Source organism: Corticium candelabrum, chromosome 12, assembly GCF_963422355.1.
Source record: "Corticium candelabrum chromosome 12, ooCorCand1.1, whole genome shotgun sequence".
Lineage (NCBI taxonomy): Eukaryota > Metazoa > Porifera > Homoscleromorpha > Homosclerophorida > Plakinidae > Corticium > Corticium candelabrum.
Window position 1 is genome coordinate 746,542 of NC_085096.1, and position 21,953 is coordinate 768,494.

General features: G+C 42.1%; 1 protein-coding gene and 1 long non-coding RNA gene across 2 annotated transcripts; one reads left to right on the top strand and one right to left on the bottom strand.

Annotated features, from left to right (window-relative positions):
• Window positions 1-296: 296 nt before the first annotated feature.
• Window positions 297-9,677, bottom strand: LOC134188268 (uncharacterized). The gene is made up of 9 exons (XM_062656465.1): window positions 9,243-9,677; window positions 7,179-7,877; window positions 6,071-7,142; window positions 3,361-6,008; window positions 3,247-3,304; window positions 2,869-3,176; window positions 2,731-2,776; window positions 887-1,249; window positions 297-827 (listed from the first exon to the last, which is right to left on the bottom strand). Exons 1-8 carry the CDS (start codon window positions 9,675-9,677, stop codon window positions 933-935), a joined length of 5,583 nt encoding a protein of 1,860 aa, XP_062512449.1. The 3' UTR covers window positions 297-827; window positions 887-932.
• A 2,045-nt stretch (window positions 9,678-11,722) lies between these two features.
• LOC134187752 (uncharacterized) lies at window positions 11,723-21,370 on the top strand. Its single transcript, XR_009971153.1, has 11 exons — window positions 11,723-11,915; window positions 12,021-12,136; window positions 12,207-12,250; window positions 12,454-12,537; window positions 12,601-12,687; window positions 12,753-12,806; window positions 18,955-19,013; window positions 19,504-19,638; window positions 19,696-19,825; window positions 20,960-21,096; window positions 21,163-21,370. It is a non-coding gene; the product is annotated as an uncharacterized LOC134187752 (long non-coding RNA).
• The last annotated feature ends 583 nt before the right edge of the window (window positions 21,371-21,953 follow it).

Sequence of the window (21,953 nt, forward strand, 5' to 3'; positions counted from 1 at the left end):
TATCCGTAGCAGTTTTCCGTAAACGCATTGATTCGTTCACAGTGGGCGGAGCTTAATTAATCGACCAGGAAGCCGCGGAGAAGTCGCGTGAGCGTTGGACATCACAGCTCGTTCTCGTATACAAAAGCGAAGATAACGGAGTAACTTATACCGATTGATTTGTCTTCGTAAGATCTACTCATACAAGTTAAGTTCATTTTTGTTGGACTTCCCCTTTTAGTAGTTGGGAGGAGGTTGTGTTCTTATCTTAGTCAAGCAGGTTGGCTTGTTTCAGTCCATTTCTTTCTGCATTCAGTTATTCATACTTTTCGTTCTATTATATTGTACATACTGATTGACAATATGTGCCATTACCTGCAATAGTTGTGCACTTTACCACATGTTTACAAGACTGGAAGGCAGACAAACAGACAGACAAGCAGACAGACAAGCAGACAGAAAGATAAAGACAACAGCATGTGTACACCACATAAATCTATGTACACAAACTTCTGGCTTTAACTGTATAGCAATCTTGTTCTTTACAGGAGCTACAAACGTGCCTACTCAAACAATAATTTGTGGTCGTTCTATTCACACCAGTACATTAGGTTACTGCGACTAGCAGCCTCATGATATCCCCTAGCATAAGTTGCCACATACTGTATGTACAGATACTTCACAAGATCAAAATATTGAACAGTTGTGTTCATCTTGTTAGATTCATTACTGCCTTGAATCTTGTTGCTCATTCTACTGATCAAGACTTACGTCCATCATACCTAGAGCTCTAAGCAGCAGATCCAATGTTGTCACTTCAATGTGTATGCACATGTTCTTGCTAAATTCTGAAAAGGCAAATTTATCATTACTAGAATGATTGTACACAGTGTATCTGTATGTATACCCTATATACATTCAACAGTCAGTCCTCCCACTTGCTTCTGCACCTTTCACTGCTGTGATGCTACCTGTTTCACAGTTTTGTCTCCAAATACTTCATTTGCCTGAAGTCTCAGTCCCAAGTCAAGTAATGCTTTGATTAGTGGATGACGATGAGCGTTGACACCAAGTTTGTTTCTCCAGATCTCCAACATGGTTTTAGCTTGAACCAATAGAGAACCAGGATGCTCACGTTCTATAGCACTGATTTCTCCTGTGACTGTAAAAAGGCCAGGCGCTAGAATTAATGCAACATCTTTCCAACGTGCTTTTATGCACAAGGCGAGACGACTCAACTCTCCTGGTTTCACCTCGTCAGCATTAAAAACTGCAAACCAATAGAAAATACAATAATTATGACTGCATTAAAATCTGTTATGTTAAGATTACATGTAGGCACACATGAGAGTTAATTCATTTCAATGCATTCAATAACTAGTTCTATTATGAGTCTCAGTTTATGCAGATAAACCAAAAAATTCATCGATCTGACTTTAAATTGACTGCCATATTTTAGACGTCTAAATAGAAGTGTAATATGCAATAAAATGGTTCAGATCTTGATCAATAAATTTGGTTGATCACACAAACTATAGCCTAATCAATTCTCTTATACAATCAAACAGAATTTCCTCAAACTATTACAATCATTTGTATTCAACTCTCACACGTTTGGATGTTTTGTTTAATACTCAAAAGTAAACACTGGCAGCTTTAGCTACTTCAGTTGTCCTTTTTATGAGCCACACACACACACACACACACACACACACACACACACACACACACACACACACACACACACACACACACACACATACACACACACACACACACACTGGCAAAAATGGCAAATGGATAAGGAGCTGCCGTTAAAGGAGCACCGACTGCGACGCCAACTGTGGTGTGGGCACACAAAAGTCCCACCCGGACTCCAGTGGCTGATGAACTTTGTCGCAGTTGGAGGCCTTTGCCACCTCAGTCAATGACCAGGTACTCATTTATACTCCTGAGTCAAGAGAGGCAATTGCGCGTAAGTTTCTTGCCCACCGGATGTTATCACTCCATAAGATGACTCTCTAACCAACTGAGCTATCGCACCACACTCACACACACACACACACACACACACACACACACACACACACACACACACACACACACACACACACACACACAACTGTATACACACCAATCAGTACACCAGTTTCCAATTCCATAACTGTCCGAAAAAAGCCTCAGTTAATTATTTTCTTGCAAAATCTAACTTGCACTATGTCCAAATGACAACCCAGAGGCTGTCATTCAAGTAGAGGTGGCTATTGTACGATTGCATTCATGTAAAGCATGCCTGGCAAAATTCAGCACAACAAGATATGGCACTGTAGACTGACAATACATGTTGTATCATGTCACGTGGTGTTTGAATTAAATGCCACTCCCCTCCGGTAATAACAACGATATCCTCAACATGCCCATACGATAACTAGTAATTGACAACACTCAAATCAAAGCACGCACCGACGCTGTTCACGAACTAGTTTACTTACACTCTAAAGTCTCAGAATTAATTAAGGCTGAATCTGATGTAATCTAATAAACATGGCTGTTTCACTAGGATGTTCATCTTTGGAAGCGCTTGTTCAGACAGTCGCTTACTCACACATTTTTGTAATTACTAATTTCAACAAGCACATTTCTACTGTAAACGTTGATCAAATGGGCACTTTTTCGGACATTTACAGTATTATTATATAGTCTGTGACACAGAACTAAATATAACGTTGATAGTCAACTATATTAACTTACCTGTGGCTGCAGGTGATCTCAGCATTGTAGTACATGTGTCTGAGCTCTATACACAGAAACAAGTCATGCACAGATGATACACAATTGTGATAACTAAATTATTACCACAACTTGTCAAAAATGTCTAGTTTATCTCACCTGACAGTATTCTTCTAGCACACAAGCAACATCATTTCTGTATATTGCACTAAGAGCCTTTATCAGTCGTCCTATTGTAGCTTCGTTAGCAATTAACATCTTGCACCATCGCTTTAGCACATAAAGAGTGGGGCTCACACACTTCTTGCTCACCACGTCTTCATTAACAGGTCTGTTTAACAGCTCAGACCATAACCTCCTCCAGTCATCGCCTAGATCATCATCTTCATCTAAAAGTTTAGACACTGCCAACAAACAGGTTGCAGTTGGTTCATCAATGAGGGACTTGACTGGTGTCATATGGCTGACTAAAATACAAAAAATTAATAAATCATTAATTAATACAACAACATAGTACAACAAGTCAAACAAACATACTAGATTTATGCTGTAATGGCTGAGAAGTGCCACATACTGTTGACATCATTTCAGTGTCCTAAAAGTAAACAGCAATTCAGACAGAAACAAATATACAATACACAAGTTACTCACTGAAAACTCAAGTTGTGGATACCAAAGAGAAAGTCTGTCAGGAGGTTGAATTTCATGTTTTGTCACACTGCTGTAGAGCTCAAAACGAGTATTTTGATATCCATCCAAAGAGATAAACTCAACTGTACAACTTTGTGATTCTGAAATCGATGCTTCATACATAAATCCCAGATGCAACTTCAGACCTGCCATTCCTTGCTGTTTCGCCTTGTTGACAACATCCACAATCCACTCACGAACAGCAACACACACCTTGGCATTGAGAGATGTATGTGACAACACAGTCATTTGAAAGTTGTATCTGTTGAGAGCAAACTCCAGTCGATGACCAGGATAGATGTGGAAGTAGCCCACATTGCGATAAATAACTGCCAAGCGACAAAAACGTTTACACAGAAGAGTCAGTACTCTGTAGAATAATGGCTGAGGAATGCGAATGGGAGCAGATGACAAGATGAGGGGCAATGACTTCAGCTCGTCATTCATCTTATCTGATTCAAGACCAACTGCATGCTCCAAAAGGCAAGGAATGAAGCAAGCGTCACTCTCTAACACATTCTGTTCTTCCTCACTATGCAATGGACCTTTGCTTTCTACTTCAAAATTAAGGAAATCTTGGCAATTTGCTGTCTTCAAATTCTCCTCTTCCAAAACAGAATACTCACACAGCAAATCATAGTGCCTCATCAGTGACACAATGAGACGTTGAGCAGAATCGGCATCTGATAAAAGATGTCTCACAAGAGACATTGTCATGATGCCTTTCTCTTTGCTGCGTTTTACATCATTCCATAACATGGGAGGAACATCACCTTCCATGTATATCGTGATCACTTTCTGCAGCTGTGATACAAACCATTCCACATCTAACACGACTTCTTCATCATCTCCACTCTTCAATGCCATGGGATGATACATCAACACTGCACGACTACTCAAATACTGCAGCAACACCAACAGCTCCTCTCGACTCTTGATTCCAGCAGCATTCATGGCAAGCTGCAGTAATTCATCAACAGTTGTCGTCTTCTTTGTTGGATAAGAGACTTTCACTTCTCGTACCTTCTGCTCATACTTGAGCCATCTGATGGGCAATCTGTCATGTTGAGCCACCTTGTGAGCCACCTCCTCTGTCTTCTGACGAAGTAATTTCACCTGTGGATCTACGACTCCACTGTCTGGATCTGTCACTGTGTTATCCACATAGAAACACATTACATCTTTAGATGCCCATATGATATGCTCTGCCAGCACTGTGCCCTCCAGTTTCTTCCTTATGAATGCATCTTGTTTCTCAATCATCCCTGGTTGCTCCTTTAGCTCATCAACATGCGTTCCTACTAGAAACATGGCAGGTGATCTGATTCCTACTTTCTCAAATATCATGATACGACGTGACTGATCACCTTCCATTATATGAACACCTGATACCCACTCTTCCAATCGATCAAAGTTTGTTTCGTTATCAAACAAAGGAATGTGGATGATTCGTCCATCTTCTGAGCGAAACTGACATGGAGTCTTGCCGTCCATTGGTAGAGAAGCATTAAACACGATGTACATAAAACCAGCTTTTGACATGATCAAATGATGTGTGACATAGAACACATTCTGACCAGCATAGTCCAACACAGTAAGCATGATTTCTTTCTTAGCCTTTTGACAAGACTTTCGGTCTCTCAAATTCTTAGAAACCCTTTTTTGAATGTGTTGAGGTAGAGTAGTTGTATTCTCAGTAGAAGGAGCGTCAACACTGCCAGACAATATCGATGTCACTTGTGTTGCATTTATTCCTGCCGATTGGCAATTTGCAGTTGGAATGCTTGTCTGCTGGTTTACTGCTTTACTTTCCTGACTGCTGTGTAAATCAACCAAATATCTTCCTGCCATAGATTTGCTGTCTCCTTCGACAACTAAATTGTCTACATTTCTAAAATCTGATTCAATCTGATCTAACACAGGACATGCTGTAGCAACAAGCATGCCTGTACCACCTGATGCTTTTGCATTTGTGACTGGGATGTCAGACAAATTTCTAGAATCATCAACTGGCAACGAATTTGACGACGTTTGTGATGACAACAACAAATCTGATGCAACAGATGGTGGTGGAACTGCTGAAGTTGTTGGTTTTTGAGAAGTAATGGGCAACTCCTGAGAAAAATCATTAAGTGGTACACGAGACAGTGAAAGGTCCATGTCAACAGGAGCAGCTTGCTCATGTAACTCTTGCTTTGATGATTTGCTTGCAACACGTCTGCGTTTCTGTCTCTTTGGTCGTTGGCCTTCTTTTGACTTGAAATATTGATCTTTCACTTGTGGTGTGTCGAGTGTATCTGCCATATTGATCACAACATTCTTCTCATATATTTCTGTGTAGTCAGCACTTGTTAGAGGGTTGGTCCAGTCACATGCTTCCTTCACAATAATCTGACACTTTGGATCAAACACCACTCCTCTTGTGCTCGGCTCATCACGATTGAACTTCTGCAGAGTGAGAGATTTTGTTAAGCTCGTCTTACCGGCACCATCACGACCGACAACATCAACACGTAAAAACACATCCACTGCTGATCCCTCATTGCAACTTGACAGATAGATACGCAATGCTGTCTCTCCTTGAGACACGATCTCTTCAGGAAATGTTTCTATAAATAAAACAAATTTCAATACTCAAATAGAAAGCAAATGACATGTTTCATTCACTCACCGGTAGCCTGAATGATTGATGCCATTTTGACATTTCCTCGTGTTTCTAATCTCTTCAAAGCAGATTCTCCACTAATTTCAACTTTACTCAAATCAGCGCCATGAGACAGAAGAAGTCTTGCTACATCTTTCTGCTCATTAACAACAGCTAAATGCAATGCACCTATTCTGCCTGTCATCTCGGGATCAATAGTAGCACCGTGTTCTATCAGCAAACGACATAAATCTGTATGTCCCAACTTTACTGCTAGATGTAAAGGAGGGTCCTTGAAAGTATGATCTCGATAGCTGTGAGGTACATCTGCATTTACAGATGCTCCATGGTCAATCAAATGCTGACAAAATGTAATATTCTGTTCTTTCACTGCTCTCTGAATGAGTAAGTATCCTATTGTTGTATGACAGTTTAGTGCTCTCAGAGATAATCTATTTGAAGGGTCTAACTTAGCACTAAATTTAATAATATGACCACAAGTATTAATGTCGTTAGCTTTATGAGCTCTACTGAAAATGGCTACAAGATCTTCTTTATCAATAATCACCTTCTGTAAGTCATCTAATATGGCTTCACCTGACTTTTGCAGCAAACAGCCAAATGTCTTAGCAAGTCTGTTCTTCAAAGCAACATGTAAAGGTAACTTTCCTTCTCTGTCAGCTATATGAGGGTTCACTCCATGTGATATCAACTTATCACACAACTCAACACATTCAACACGACTCTTGCAAGCCAAGTGCAGTAATGTCTCACCACACACATTCACTACATTGCAATCAGCATCATTTTCAACTAACACATCAGCTGTGTTCATCTTTCCTTTCTGATATGCAACATGTAGAGATGTGTCTCCATTGCCATCTGTAGCATTCACTTGAGCTCCCTTTGCTATGAGCATCACACAAACCTCAGGGCAATCTCTCTTGCTACAAGCTGCCTTATGAAGAGCAGTTTGATGAGAATTATTTGTAGCAAACACATCAGCATTGCAATCCAACAGATGTTTAACTGTTGACATTAAAGCAGCCTGACATGCCAAGTGTAGTGGTTGGTTTCCATCTTTATCCACTACATCAATCTTGACATCATGTTTTAGTAAAATAGAACACAATTCAGGACAGTCTTTCTCTCCACCAGCTGCTGTATGTAGCAGTGTTAGTCCATCTTTATCCAATGCATTTACATCTGCTCCATTAGAGAGTAACAAACGACTTGTTCTTGTATGACCTCGTTTACATGCCAAGTGTAGTGGTTGGTTTCCATCTTTATCCACTGCATCAATCTTGGCATCATGTTTTAGTAAAATAGAACACAATTCAGGACAGTCTTTCTCTCCACCAGCTACTGTATGTAGCAGTGTTAGTCCATCTTTATCCAATGCATTTACATCTGCTCCATTAGAGAGTAACAAACGACTTGTTCTTGTATGACCTCGTTTCCATGCCAAGTGTAGTGGTTGGTTTCCATCTTTATCCACTGCATCAATCTTGGCATTATGTTTTAGTAAAATAGAACACAATTCAGGACAGTCTTTCTTTCTACCAGCTGCTGTATGTAGTGATGTTTGTCCATCTTCATTCAATGCATTTACATCTGCTCCACAATCCACTAACAGCTGCACAGTCTGAGTGTCACCATTTCTTGATGCTATGTGTAAAGCATGATTGCTCTTTTCTACTTTAAATTTCATCATTACAGATTCATTTGCCAATTCCACAGGTTGTTTCTGTTGCTTGTTTAGAGATGTTCTGTTAGCCCCATGAGATACCAATAAACTACAAGTTTCAGAGTGAAGCCTACTGCATGCCAAGTGTAGTGGTTGGTTTCCATCTTTATCGACTGCATCAATCTTGGCATTATGTTTTAGTAAAATAGAACACAATTCAGGACAGTCTTTCTCTCCACCAGCTACTGTATGTAGCAGTGTTAGTCCATCTTTATCCAATGCATTTACATCTGCTCCATTAGAGAGTAACAAACGACTTGTTCTTGTATGACCTCGTTTACATGCCAAGTGTAGTGGTTGGTTTCCATCTTTATCCACTGCATCAATCTTGGCATTATGTTTTAGTAAAATAGAACACAATTCAGGACAGTCTTTCTCTCCACCAGCTACTCTATGTAGCAGTGTTAGTCCATCTTTATCCAATGCATTTACATCTGCTCCATTAGAGAGTAACAAATGACTTGTTCTTGTATGACCTCGTTTCCATGCCAAGTGTAGTGGTTGGTTTCCATCTTTATCCACTGCATCAATCTTGGCATTATATTCTACTAAAATAGAACACAATTCAGGACAGTCTTCCCATCCACCAGCTGCTTTATGTAGTGGTGTTTGTCCATTTTCATTCAATCCCTTTACATCTGCTCCATTAGAGAGTAACAAATGACTTGTTCTTGTATGACCTCGTTTACATGCCAAGTGTAGTGGTTGGTTTCCATCTTTATCCACTGCATCAATCTTGGCATTATATTCTAGTAAAATAGAACACAATTCAGGACAGTCTTCCCATCTACCAGCTGCTTTATGTAGTGGTGTTTGTCCATTTTCATTCAATCCCTTTACATCTGCTCCATTAGAGAGTAACAAACGACTTGTTCTTGTATGACCTTGTTTACATGCCAAGTGTAGTGATTGGTTTCCATCTTTATCCACTGCATCAATCTTGGCATTATATTCTAGTAAAATAGAACACAATTCAGGACAGTCTTTCCATCTACCAGCTGCTGTATGTAGTGGTGTTTGTCCATTTTCATTCAATCCCTTTACATCTGCTCCATTAGAGAGTAACAAACGACTTGTTCTTGTATGACCTTGTTTACATGCCAAGTGTAGTGGTTGGTTTCCATCTTTATCCACTGCATCAATCTTGGCATTATATTCTACTAAAATAGAACACAATTCAGGACAGTCTTCCCATCCACCAGCTGCTTTATGTAGTGGTGTTTGTCCATTTTCATTCAATCCCTTTACATCTGCTCCATTAGAGAGTAACAAATGACTTGTTCTTGTATGACCTTGTTTACATGCCAAGTGTAGTGGTTGGTTTCCATCTTTATCCACTGCATCAATCTTGGCATTATGTTTTAGTAAAATAGAACACAATTCAGGACATTCTTTCCATTCACCAGCTGCTGTATGTAGTGGTGTTTGTCCATCTTCATTCAATGCATTTACATCTGCTCCACAATCCACTAACAGCTGGACAGTCTGATAGTAATCAATTCTAGGTTTTTTAACATTCACTACGCGTAGATGTTGAAGGCAGCGGGAAACCATTTGGCTAGTAACAGCTCTGTGAAGAGGAGTTTGACCTTCATTGTTAACAGAAGTAACATCAGCTTTGTGATCAACTAACAGTTGACAGATATCGACATAATGATGATAAGCAGCGTCATGAAGCGGCGTATTTCCATACATATCTGAATGACTGACGTTAGCGCGACGTGACAGCAAGAACGAACAAATATCTGAATTTCCATACCTGATAGCATAATGCAGAGCTGTATGTCTGGATTCATCCACACAATTCACGTTCCCTCCTTGTTTCACCAGTCGTCGAACCTTCTTCCAGTCTTCCTTCCTCGCAGCTCTAGCGACATTTCCTTCCATCTCGTGACGTAGAAGGTTACCAGAACGTTCACTAGCAACACGATCACACAACACAATCACTCATTCATCCATATCTCAACCACTGCAAACACGCTTGAAACAGACTCCACCCTACGAAACGACAACGACCAATCACACAACGACACGACTTTTTCACGTGACAAAAAGATGACGTAATTTCCTTCTTCGCACAAGTTTATCTTATTGCGTTAAAATTTAGAAAAACATTTAGCAACCCGATGTCTAAAAATTTCAGTCATTTGAGCTTATCGACTCTACGAGCGAACGCACGTGACCATATCAGATGCATAATCTGAAAGCTCCCGGATAACTAATACGTTTTGACGTCCAAAGTATGAAAAACGCGTTGCTGTTGTTTGTCACCGCTCTGGTTGTGATTCACTAGGTAGGCGGAGGTGACGACAACTCAGCAGAATCTGCAAAGAAGAAGAAAAGAAAGACATTCGGGACTATACAGATGCAGAAATGGAGTTGTTTGCACAATGGGAGGTAGAAATTTACCATGTTGTGAGGTCTTACAGCTTGCCGCGCAAGTCTCTACTGGCATGATTTGTAGCAACACGTGCTGGTTAATTTCCACTTCCGGTTGACTTTCATAATCAGTTTTTGGTTGATTTCAATGAAACTGTTATTACATTTTTATTTTTGAGTTACTGGGTGATGTACTAATCAGTTTCAATTATTTGGTTTTACTATGTTGTCATGGTAATTAATTAATTTTTGTGTATACGTAAATGTGTGTATCCATGATTCTGTTGTGTTTGTGTTTCTAGAGTAACGAATAGGACAAGGATCCAGACGATTATGCATGGAAGAAACCCAAACAACCAAACGTCATGTTTGACCCTTCGAAGGCCAGCGACAATGTTGAGGATCTCCTCAAACAATCAAAGAAAGGACAAGTTCTCATGTTGTTCGTCCAAGTCGCAGGCGACGTGACCAAACCAAAAGCAGAGAAGATCACCGGCCGATGGCAATCGTCTCTATTCAACGGAAACATTTAGATCCAGATATACATGATAGACGACACGAAAGCCATCTTTCTACTTGAAGACGGCAGTTTTGCTTGGGACGTAAAAGACTATCTCATTCAACAACCCGAGTGTCAAAGTGTGGAAATCGAGTAAAAGACGTATTGGGGCAAGGGGGCAAGACAAGCAGATAAAGATGCAGAGGACAAGAAAAGTGACGAGATAAAGAAAAAGGCGGCACAAACAGTCGTACCGAAGCCAACAGAAGAGAAACCAAATGAACAGAGAACGAGCGAAAAGAGGGCGGGGTCTAGTGGAAGTCAACATAGCAAGGATGATCTATAGTGAGGGATGTGCTGTATTGAGTGAGAGGAACTGAGTGTAATATTTTTACAATGGAAAGTTTCGAACCATCACAGACTCATGATCAACACCGGTTGTGTACATCAAATCAACTCCATCGATTGTCACAGATCACAAACAGCTGTAGGTTATTCTTGCATTGCATTGCAAGAGATTTCCTAATTAATTAAAAACTGTTTTCAATAGGTATTGGACTAAAACGTTTAACCCAATTATTAGTATAAATAAAAAGGGCACGAATTAATTATCTATTTGCAATGCAAATTAATTAATTAACTCATTAACAGTGAGTCAAAAATTCAATATTTATTGATGGAGTCCCGTATGTGTAAAAGCGGCATTGCTACCCGTATGTGGTAATTCAATGATGATGTCAGTTTTCTATTGTGAGATAATACAAGATTTCAATGAGTATGTACAATCATGTCCATCTAATGACAGACGGTCTAACGCAATCTATATATGTGCCACTCAAACACTAACAGCAATAGTCTAGTTACACTTGACTAGATGATAAGTCTAGCATAAAGGTCTGGAGCTAGAATTAATGCAACGTCTTTGCAATCTGCTTTTATGCTTAGAGCAAGATGACTGACTCAACCGTCTTGATGTCACGTCAGTATCATATTCCAAAGTGCGTCTGCAAACCCGGATAGTCGATTGCCTAATCTAAATAATTATCAATTATCTTCTCTAGGACTTGGCGCTTCTTTGAAAGCCAATCTTATTCTAGCGGAATGCCAGACGCCTGTAGAGGAGTGTGCAAAGCTCTCATTATTTGGAGCACGTGTACAGACGTCGCTTGTCTGCAGAATGACTTCCAGAGCAGGAAAACGGCTAACCAAGAAGACGTCTAGTTCGAATTTCGTATATGACACCAATGGTAAGCTTCTCTTAGGCTATTTTCAACTGCAATGTTTGCACACTGTTCTGAACATTCTCTGACTTGACCACATGACCGCAATGTACATCTCTGTGTCGATTGCAGACAATAGCCATGAGATCACAGTAGTTTACGACTACGATGGGGTACGTAAAGGAATCAATGAGGCCTGGAAGCTCACAGACAGAGCTGGCAACCAGCTAGACATGTCCGAACTAGCGGTAAACGACAAAGTCATGTGCCTCTAGTCTAGGGAGTGTTTCAATTTGTTTCTATGTGCCGGCCTTGTAGCTTCAGCATCATGTTCTACCGCCAAACGATCGCTAGGTTTCAGTGTAAGTGACAACACTCATTACTTTCTTACGTGTTTGAACTTTGTTACAAACTGCATGTACCGAATGAGTTGCTGTGACGTGATTGTTGAAGTAATTATTTAAAAGCGCGTGGTTGTGTGCAGTTGTAGTGTAGGTGTTAGATTTGGTTGATTGTGTTAATTAACTAGCTATTTATTGAAATGAAGACATATGTTTATCTATAGTCAGAGAATGTTTCAAGGAGAAAGAAACGGAAGCAGACTGGGAAGGATTTAGGTATCAGACATGCCAGTGAGTAAATTCTTCAGGTAAATATATATATATATATATATTGGTCTTGCAAGCAAGCATTAATTTTATCAGCTCTTTAGATAATATCATATATAAGAAATTAACTAAATGGGTTTTCTTCTTTGGAATGTGCAGAGAGCAGAGAATCTTGCCCTGATTTAGAAATTGTATGTATGGTTGTTTACTGGAACATATTTGCAATCTGTGTATATCTGTATATTATTGTTTATAGAGGGACAGTGAATTGGAAGAGACGGTTGGCAAGTCTGGCTTCACAGAAAATTTAGTAAGTAACAAATACATTATTGACTAACTGAAATGTGTACATATACCTATATGTATTGATAGCAAGGACTAGAATGACAGTAGTCTTGGACGACTTTATACTTCGTTGTTGCAATGAGTGTCATGCACGCTAGCTGTGACTATAGTTTGAGTGACATACATACAACAGCAACACTGTTGTATTGGGTAATAACAATGATTGATAGTAGTCCTAGACAATGTATCTTACATTTTTCTGTCTATGGCGAGTGGTTCACTTGCTTTGACTACGTTTGGTGGCTCACCTGACTGAAAACAGAGTTGTATGGGTTGATAATAATGAATTGTTTTAGTCTAAATAACCTTACTCTCTGCTGTCTGTGCATAGTGAGTGGCTCGCTTGCCCAGCTGACTAAGTTGGGTGGCACAGCCGACTGAAAACAGAGTTGTATGGAATGGCAATATAATGAATAGTTGTAGCGTAAATAACTTTCTGTGTCTATGTCGAGTGGCTCTCGTGCCCTGGCTAACTTGGTGGCTCAGCTGACTGGAAACAGTGGCACACTTTTATGTGACTTACAAGTTGAGTGTCACATCTTATTAACATACTCTTTGTTTTTCTTTTTATTGTGTTTTGTTCTTTTTGCTCTGCTTAAACCATAAGTTTGTTGTACATACATGTAACTGCACACGTCGTTTTCACTTAGTGTCACGAGCTGGACGACAAATGGCGGCAATGTAGGTACAGCGAGAAGACACGAGCGGTCGACATCGTAATGAGTGCACAAAACACGACGACTTCTATTATCACCCGCACTCAAACTCTCCTCTTGACTGACTGACTACTCTATAACCCACCGGACTAGTTCACTCAAAACCAAACGCCGGTTCAGTCAAATACCGGAAAGATGCAAATTAGGTATGGCCTAATATGGTAATGCAACTCAGATTGACTAATTATGGCAACGTAACACAATTAATCAGTAATTAACTATATACACACTCTCCCACACAAATGTGTAGGCAAGAACGCTACATACGCCCCCCTTTAAGAGAAGCACTGGAGTACTTCAATCTTACCGTTCTTGATCGCCGTCAGGTCAGCCTACTGAGATAGTCGGCTCCGTTGTCCTTGCCCTTGATAGCGTCGATTCGAAAATTGTACCCCTGCAGGAACAAAGCCCAGTGCATGACCCGATCGTTCTCATACTTGGTTTGATTGAGGAATGAAAGAGGTTGATGGTCCGTTTGCAACACAAACTCCTGGCCATACAGAAACATTCTCAACTTTCGTACGCTCAAACCAGTGCCAGGCATTCCCTCTCTATAGTCGAAAACCTCCTCTCTCGGTCGGACAACTTCTTGCTTATATAGGTCACGGGGAACAATCGATCGCCGAATCGCTGCATGATAATGGCGCCAATCCCAACTTCGGACGCATCGGTCCTCCAAACAAACTGTCTAGTGTGGTCCGGTAATTGCAGTATCGGTCGCGACGTGATAGCTCCTTTCAGCTTTTGGTATGACCTTTCCTGGGTGTGGCCCCACTCCACCTTGTTTGGTTTTCCCTTTCTTGTCAGATCAGTCAGTAGGGCCGCTATCGCCGAGTAATTTGCAACATAATCCCGGTAGAAACCCATGAGCCCAATAAATGAGCGGATCTCTTTTTAGTTCTAGGTCTTTGAGCATCTCGAATCTTTTGCAGGTTCTCTTCTAGCGGACTGGTAACACCGTAACCGACTCTGTAGCCCGCAAAGTCGATTACGTGGGCACTGATTACGGTCTTTGAAGGGCGAGCCGTCAGATTAGCAGCAGACATCCTTTGAAGTAGTTCTTGGAGCGTCCCCAAGTTCTCTTCCCAGGTAACAGTATGGATTAGGATGTCGTCGACGACGTGCTCGACGTTCTCTATGTCTTAAAGCAGAATCCTCATTGCTCTCATCAGGGTCGCACTGGAGTTTACCATCCCAAATGACATTCTTAAAACTTTGTACGATTCATCGCGCGAGGAGAATGCGGTCTTGTGAACATCTTCCTCGGCCAGGGGCACTTGCCAGTATCCTTTGGTCAGATCGATCTTTGAAAACCACTTGTCAGTGCTAAGGTTCTGGATTGTCTCCGCAACTGTATTTGTTGCTTCTGGATCAACTTCTGTTATCTTGTTGAGCTTTCTGAAATTGACGCACAACCTATTCGTGCCGTCCCGTTTTTTCACGATTGACTATTGAAGATGAATACGGGGATCTTGACTCTTGGATGATATTCATTTTGAGCATGTCGCTTAGCTCCTTTGGCAGAGTTTCCCTCACGCTGTATGGGACTGGATAGGGGTCGTGACGGAATTGGTTCGTCCGAATTCAATTTAACGCGGTGCTTTATCAAGTCTGTATCGCCAGGCACATCGGTGAATACAGGACTGAATTCCTCAATCAGACGTTGCGTCATCATCTACTGCGTCGTCTGGGCCTCCTTCACCATCAGCTGCTATTATGGCTGAGCTCACCAATTCCAGCACCGCCCCTTTTTCCTCAGAAGTGTCATGTTTCTGGTCAGCTTTATTGATTCGGGAGTAGTATTGCTTCAGCAAGTTGACATGAAAGACCTTTGATTTGCCTTTGACGTTGACGACATAGTCCATCGGTCCCACTCTTCTTTCAACTACATAGGGCCCTTTCCACTGCATGACAAGCTTGTTTCTATCCGTAGGCCGCAGTAGCAGTACCTGATCACCTTCCTCGAGTTCACGTCGTTTGCATTTACGGTCGAAGTATCTTTTCTGTCGCGTTTGCGACTTTTCTAGCTCCTCTCTGGCAAGAAGTTTTAGCATTTCTTCCAATCTTTCTCTCAGCTCAAACACGTACTGGTATGAAGTCTGCATACTGGGTTCGTCTTCCTCCTTGGTCCAAAGGTGGCATAGTATGTGCATGGGACCTCTTACCGCTCTTCCGTACAGTAACTCCAAGAGGGCAAAGCCCGTGGATTCTTGCGGAACTTCTCTATAGGCAAACAACAAGGCGTCAATGTACCGGTGCCATTGCTTGGGCTGCTCGGAACATAGTCTCTTTAGCATCCACTTTAATGTACCGTTAAAGTTCTCAACCAACTTGTTACACATTGGGTGATACGGTGTGGTTGTCATCTGTCGAATGCTAAGGAGACGCGACACCTCTTGCATACACTCGGAGACAAACTGGCTTCCCATGTCGCTAAGAATTTCCTCGGGGATTCTGAGACGACTACACAGACTAACAAGAGCCTCTGTCGTTGCTTCTGTACTAATATGCTTCAAGGCTTTGCTTCCGGATAACGTGTCGCGAAGTCCACTAGTGTCAAAATATATCGGTGTCCTTCGTTGCTCGCTGGATGGATAGGACCAACGATGTCCACGGCCACTCTCTTGAACGGCGAGTTGATCAATGGCATTCGCTGCAGAGCAGCTCGGGGTACTGTTCCCTTCCGAACAGTTCGCTGGCATACATCGCACGACCTGCAGCATCTCGTGACGTCCTCTTGTACGGCTGGCTAGTAGAAGTTGGTAAGAACTCGGTTCGTGGTCTTTCGTATTCCCATATGTCTTCCCATGATAGAGTTGTGCACTAAGTGCATTACTTGTCCCCGCAAAGGTTTAGGGATGATGACTTGCCGGATAGGCTCTCCTCTATTGACACTTGAATGTTTGAAGATTCGGTACAGTATCCCATTCTTCTTTTCAAATGTAACCTCTCGTCGATTTCTCACCTTTACTTCACCGATCATGTCCATTGGCCTTTGTAGAGAATCGTCCTCTGCTTGCATCTTTATGATTTCCTTTCGGTTAACCGAGATCCATTGCTTCTCCGGCGATTGACAAAGAGCTGGCTCTCCCTTTCCCTCCCTTCTTCTTGCTGCTCTAGTGACCGCCGCTTGTGTCTCCACCCACTGCAGATTAGGGGTAGCGGCCGGTCTCGCTCCGGGGACGTTTCCCACTATGACATCATATACTGCGTCTTGAGGACAGAGAGCTTGGACTTGTCCGGACAAATACGGCGAGTCAATCTCTACATTCGCGATAGGCACACGTATGACGCTATTGTCAACCATCTGCATCATTCCAACCCGACCCGTGTGCTGGTCATCCGTAACATGTTGCTGTTTCACTATGACACCACTACATCCGGTATCCCGAAGCACGTCCACAGACTTGGTACCAATCTTCCCTCTAACCACGGGCATTTTGCGATGATCCCTCAGCCACAGCGGACTGGCAGCGTTACTCACGATAGGAATCTTCCTCCCCTCATGCAGGACTAGATACCCGACATCAACCGACTCCTCAAACTCGACCTGCGATAGACCCATCTCCTTGTATTTGTGGCTTGCCATGAATCCTGCGCTAATCTCTTTATGACTCCGAACATCACTCAGCGGTTCTTCGGATTCCACATCCTGTAGAGCAGCGTTTGACTTGGCATAGCCTTCCCAGCACGAATCGTGTTTTGACAGTCTCGGGCTTTGTGGCCTATCTTACCGCACTTGAAACAACGTCGTCTGCTTCTCTCTTTGCACTCAATGGCTCTATGGCCAAACCTGTTACACAAAAGCATTGCGGGCCCCGGGACTAGACCGCTCTCGTTTCCCCTGATTTTGCAACGGTAGACTCCTCCTTGCTAGATGTCTTGGCGGCGTTGTGTTGTGGCTGTTGCTGTGCAGTATATAATTGTCTATTTCGGGCTGTCAGAAATCTTTCTGCTGCATTGGTAACCTCCTCCATTGTCCTCAGCGGCTTCTCATGCAAATGTGCTGACAAGTCGAACGGGTAGGAATTTAAGAATTGTTCCTTTACGAACAGGTCCTGTATAGCTTCAGGAGAGGCTTTGTCCGTGCCCAAAAAAGTTGTCCATTTGTCTAGATAGCACCGCAGACGTACGACAAATTGTAGCGGTGTGTTGTTCTGCTCCGGCTTGACTCTACGAAACTTTGTTCTGTAACGCTCCTCAGTAAGGTTATAGAGCTTCAACAAGGCGCTCTTCAGTCGCGTGTAGCTCCCCGTATCAGCATCTGAAAGTCTGGAATAGGTATTCAATGCTTTCCCCGTCAACAAGGCGCTTAGGTACGTGGCCCATTTGTCTTCTTTCCACGCACAACTTCTGGCGAACCGCTCAAAATGCTGGAGGCAGCTGTCTAACTCGTCGTGGCCGTCAGAAAACAGGGGGAGCTTCAGTGTCTTTGATTTCGCATTATGGGCGCTGGTCACACGTGCTGCTTTACTGCCGGCCTCTAACTCTAACCTCTTCAGTTCGTACTCATGCTTCCTACGCTTTTCCTCTCATTCACATTCTCGCTCATATTCATGTTCTTGCAATGCCTCCTCGGCTTCTATCTGCGCTCTCTTAAACTCACGTTCTCGTTGTCTTTCATCACACTCTATGACAAGTTGCTCCGATACGAAGGACTGTAGCTCCTTCCCCTCTAGCCCTATCTTCAGACCGACCTCAACCAATCGGTTCATGTCAGTCTCGTTATAACTCCTACACTGCCAACGTATAGTTATCACGGTTCCGTCTGTTGTTTTATTACCAGCTATGCACTTGCGCAGTAACGCTCCCTTCTCTTACCTACTTCCGTTCTTCACTCTTTCCTACTTCCGTTCTTCTCTCTTCCTTGTTCAGCTTCTCTTGTGACGTTGCTCTCGGACAGGCTCCCAGTTGTCACGAGCTGGACGACGAGTGGTGGCAATGTAGGTACAGCGAGAAGACACGAGCGGTCGACACCATAATGAGTGCACAAAACACGACGACTTCTATTATCACTCGCACTCAAACTCTCCCCTTCACCGACTGACTACTCTATAACCCACTGGACTAATTCACTCAAAACCAAACGCCGGTTCAGTCAAATACCGGAAAGATGCAAATTAGGTATGGCCTAATATGGTAATGCAACTCAGATTGACCAATTATGGCAACGCAACATAATTAATCAGTAATTAACTCTATACACACTCCCACACAAATGTGTAGGCAAGAACATTACACTTAGTTTGTTTAAGTTAATGTTTTTGCTAAGTAATTACTGTACCTGTGTGTTGAAAGAGTTATATGTAAGTAATATGTTTTTATGAAATTACAATTTTTTGTGGTACACTTAACATATTTATTGTAATTGGATCAAGCTTTCTTTTTGATTTTTAGGTTCAGCAACTTTATCTCGATCTCAGAGTCACTCATGTAGTGGATGTCAGAAAGTGAAGGTCTGTATAAAATGAACTATAATGTGTCTTGCTAACATATTGTATTATGCATATTACTGAGTAATACGATTTGATCTATTTTTTATAACGAATTTTTGTCAATTTAGAGTACTTTATTGTATCTTCTCTTGCTTGCACATTTCTTTTCTCATTCTTGTATGCTATTGAAAATGTTTGTCTGTATACAAAATTTCTTTTTACAACTCATGGGTTTTTTAACAACTGTGACATTCAAAGTGAAGTGTGTGTGTGTGTGTGTGTGTGTGTGTGTGTGTGTGTGTGTGTGTGTGTGTGTGTGTGTGTGTGTGTGTGTGCGTGCATGCGTGCATGTGTGTGTATGTATGTATGTATGTATAAAGGCATGTAAAACTTGAATAATGAGTATATGCGCTTGAATTAATGAAAGCTATTGTTTTCAGAACAACCTTCTTATTTACACTCAATATTATTTACAATGTTATTCTGATGTGATAATGTTTTATTTATTTAGGGACAGCTGAGAGACATAAAAACCACGTTGTTGTTAGTTGGCACTGAATTCGCTGAGATAAAATCGCAACTCAGCACAGTGGCAGAAGTCACATCTAACACTTTAGCAATTCTTTCTACTCACAAGGCAAAGAAGGTACAAGTACTATATTGTATTGGCTGTTGTCATGTGTTGACGCAGTGTATTGTTCAGAGTGCAAACACACCAAGTCAAATGACAGCAAGCTCTAGTGAATCTCCACAGATGATACATCTTGGCTGCGAGGAGGCTGTTGCTGCTTCTCCTTCTTCAATAGTAGTTACAGAAACGAAATCTCCAAATGGTTTGTTGACATTAATATATGGACTATACTATAAACATAAGCCCAGTTGACAGTACGACGCTGGCACGAGCGTCATGCCAGCGTCCTGGATGCTGACGATGAGCGAGCGTCAGCGTCACACTGTGAACATGTCAGCATTGGCAATGCTTGTACGATGCTCACACGACACTAGGCGAGCGTCCATGACGCTGGAATAGAGAAAAGTTTTAATCGAGCGTCCTAGCCGGAAGTGACCCAGCATCCGATGACATCACGTGCTCGGTTTCAACTAATCGAAAGTCAGTCACTGGACGTATCCGGGATATTCTATTCATTCACATGGCATCGATCATTGATTCGTCGACGGAAGTTTTCATTGAGTGTGTGCGCGGTTTTCCCTGCGTTTGGCCAGTTCAGTCAAAGGAGTACAAGGACATAAGGATGAAAGAAAACGCTTGATCAAGACTACGGTGCAGCAGCACAACAAAAGCAAAATGTCGTCGTCCATGTCTGTCGTGAGTACATTGTACACATGTGGTTACTTTGCAGTGCCAGACCACTGTCGCAGTGTGTTCTTTGTGCGATGGACGCTCGTCAGACGCAATACTGTAAATGGTCCAGCACCAGCGTCTTCGCTAACGCTCGTGTGAGCATCCTTGTCAGCGTTCAGGACACTCGCAGTACGCTGTGCCAGCGTCGAACTGTGAACCGGGCTTTAGTAAAAATCTAACTTTATTTTATGAACAGTAATCAAAGTTTGTTTAGAATGCATTTACACTGGCACATACAACTACACATACACTGGCTTGGTTCATGCAGTTTGATGAGTTTGGTTCTGAATGACACAGTAAACAGAACCAATTTATGTTAGAAGTGAAGTGCAGTTACATTTACTTTTCTGTTCTAGGCAGATTGGTTGCATTTATGTTGTTCTTCAGAGCTAAATCCAATCAAAGACAACTTTGTTACTACCTGAGCCACTCTTGTTATGTGTGGCAGTGTCAAAGCAGTAGTAGGCATTACTAAGTATAACTAAATCATTCTGAATGACTCGATAACATTTTTAAAACTAAAATGTTTGAGGCATGCTATTCATAATCTATTTATATAGAGTACTCTGATTGACCTTTCTAACTTTAGTTTTAATTTTTGTAGCAGTTAAAGTTGGTGATGAAAGGCTATGTGTAATGGTGCCATTCTCACAACTCCGAACTGTCAGCTGCCAACTTTACAAGTTGGGAGTCGTGATCCCACAAGGCAACTGACTCCTGTAAAGTTGGATGCTTTACGAAGTAAGATTGTTGCAATAATGGAGATATGCGGTATATACATGCATGCAGTACAGAATATTTTTTTAGGTGACTGTGCGATGAAATTTCCTCTTCTGCCAGGAGAAGCCTTGAAAGACGTGAGGAGCAAAATTAAGGAAGTCTTGGCAGACAAGTGTCGATATCAAAAGGCACGAAGGGCAGCACCAGGTGTCTAGATTGATGCTTAGTGTACATGTTACAGTGTTTTTAGTGTTGTTTAGTGTTGTTAGCTTGTGTGTGTGTGTGTGTGTGTGTGTGTGTGTGTGTGTGTGTGTGTGTGTGTGTGTGTGTGTGTGTGTGTGTGTGTGTGTGGGTGGGTGTGTGGGTGTGTGGGTGTGTGGGTGTGGGTGTGTGTGTGTGTGTGTGTGTGGGTGCGTGTGTGTGTGTGTGTGTGGGTGTGTGTGTGTGTGTGTGTGTGTGTGTGTGTGTGTGGGTGCGTGTGTGCATGTCTGTGTGTGTGTGTGTGTGTGTGTGTGTGTGTGTGTGTGGGTGGGTGTGGGTGTGTGTGTGTGTGTGTGTGTGTGTGTGTGTGTGTGTGTGTGTGTGTGTGGGTGCGTGTGCATGTCTGTGTGTGTGTGTGTGTGTGTGTGTGTGTGTGTGTGCATTTCTGTGTGTGTGTACATGCATGTGTGCATGCGTGCGTGTCTGTCTGTGTCTCTGTCTGTCCGTGTGTGCGTGTGTGTGTGTCTGTCCGTGTGTATGTGTGTGTGTGTGTGTGTGTGTGTGTGTGTGTGTGTGTGTGTGTGTGTGTGTCTGTTCATGTGTGTGTCTGTCTGTCCGTGTGTGTGTGTGTGTGTGTGTGTGTGTGTGTGTGTGTGTGTGTGTGTGTGTGTGTTTAT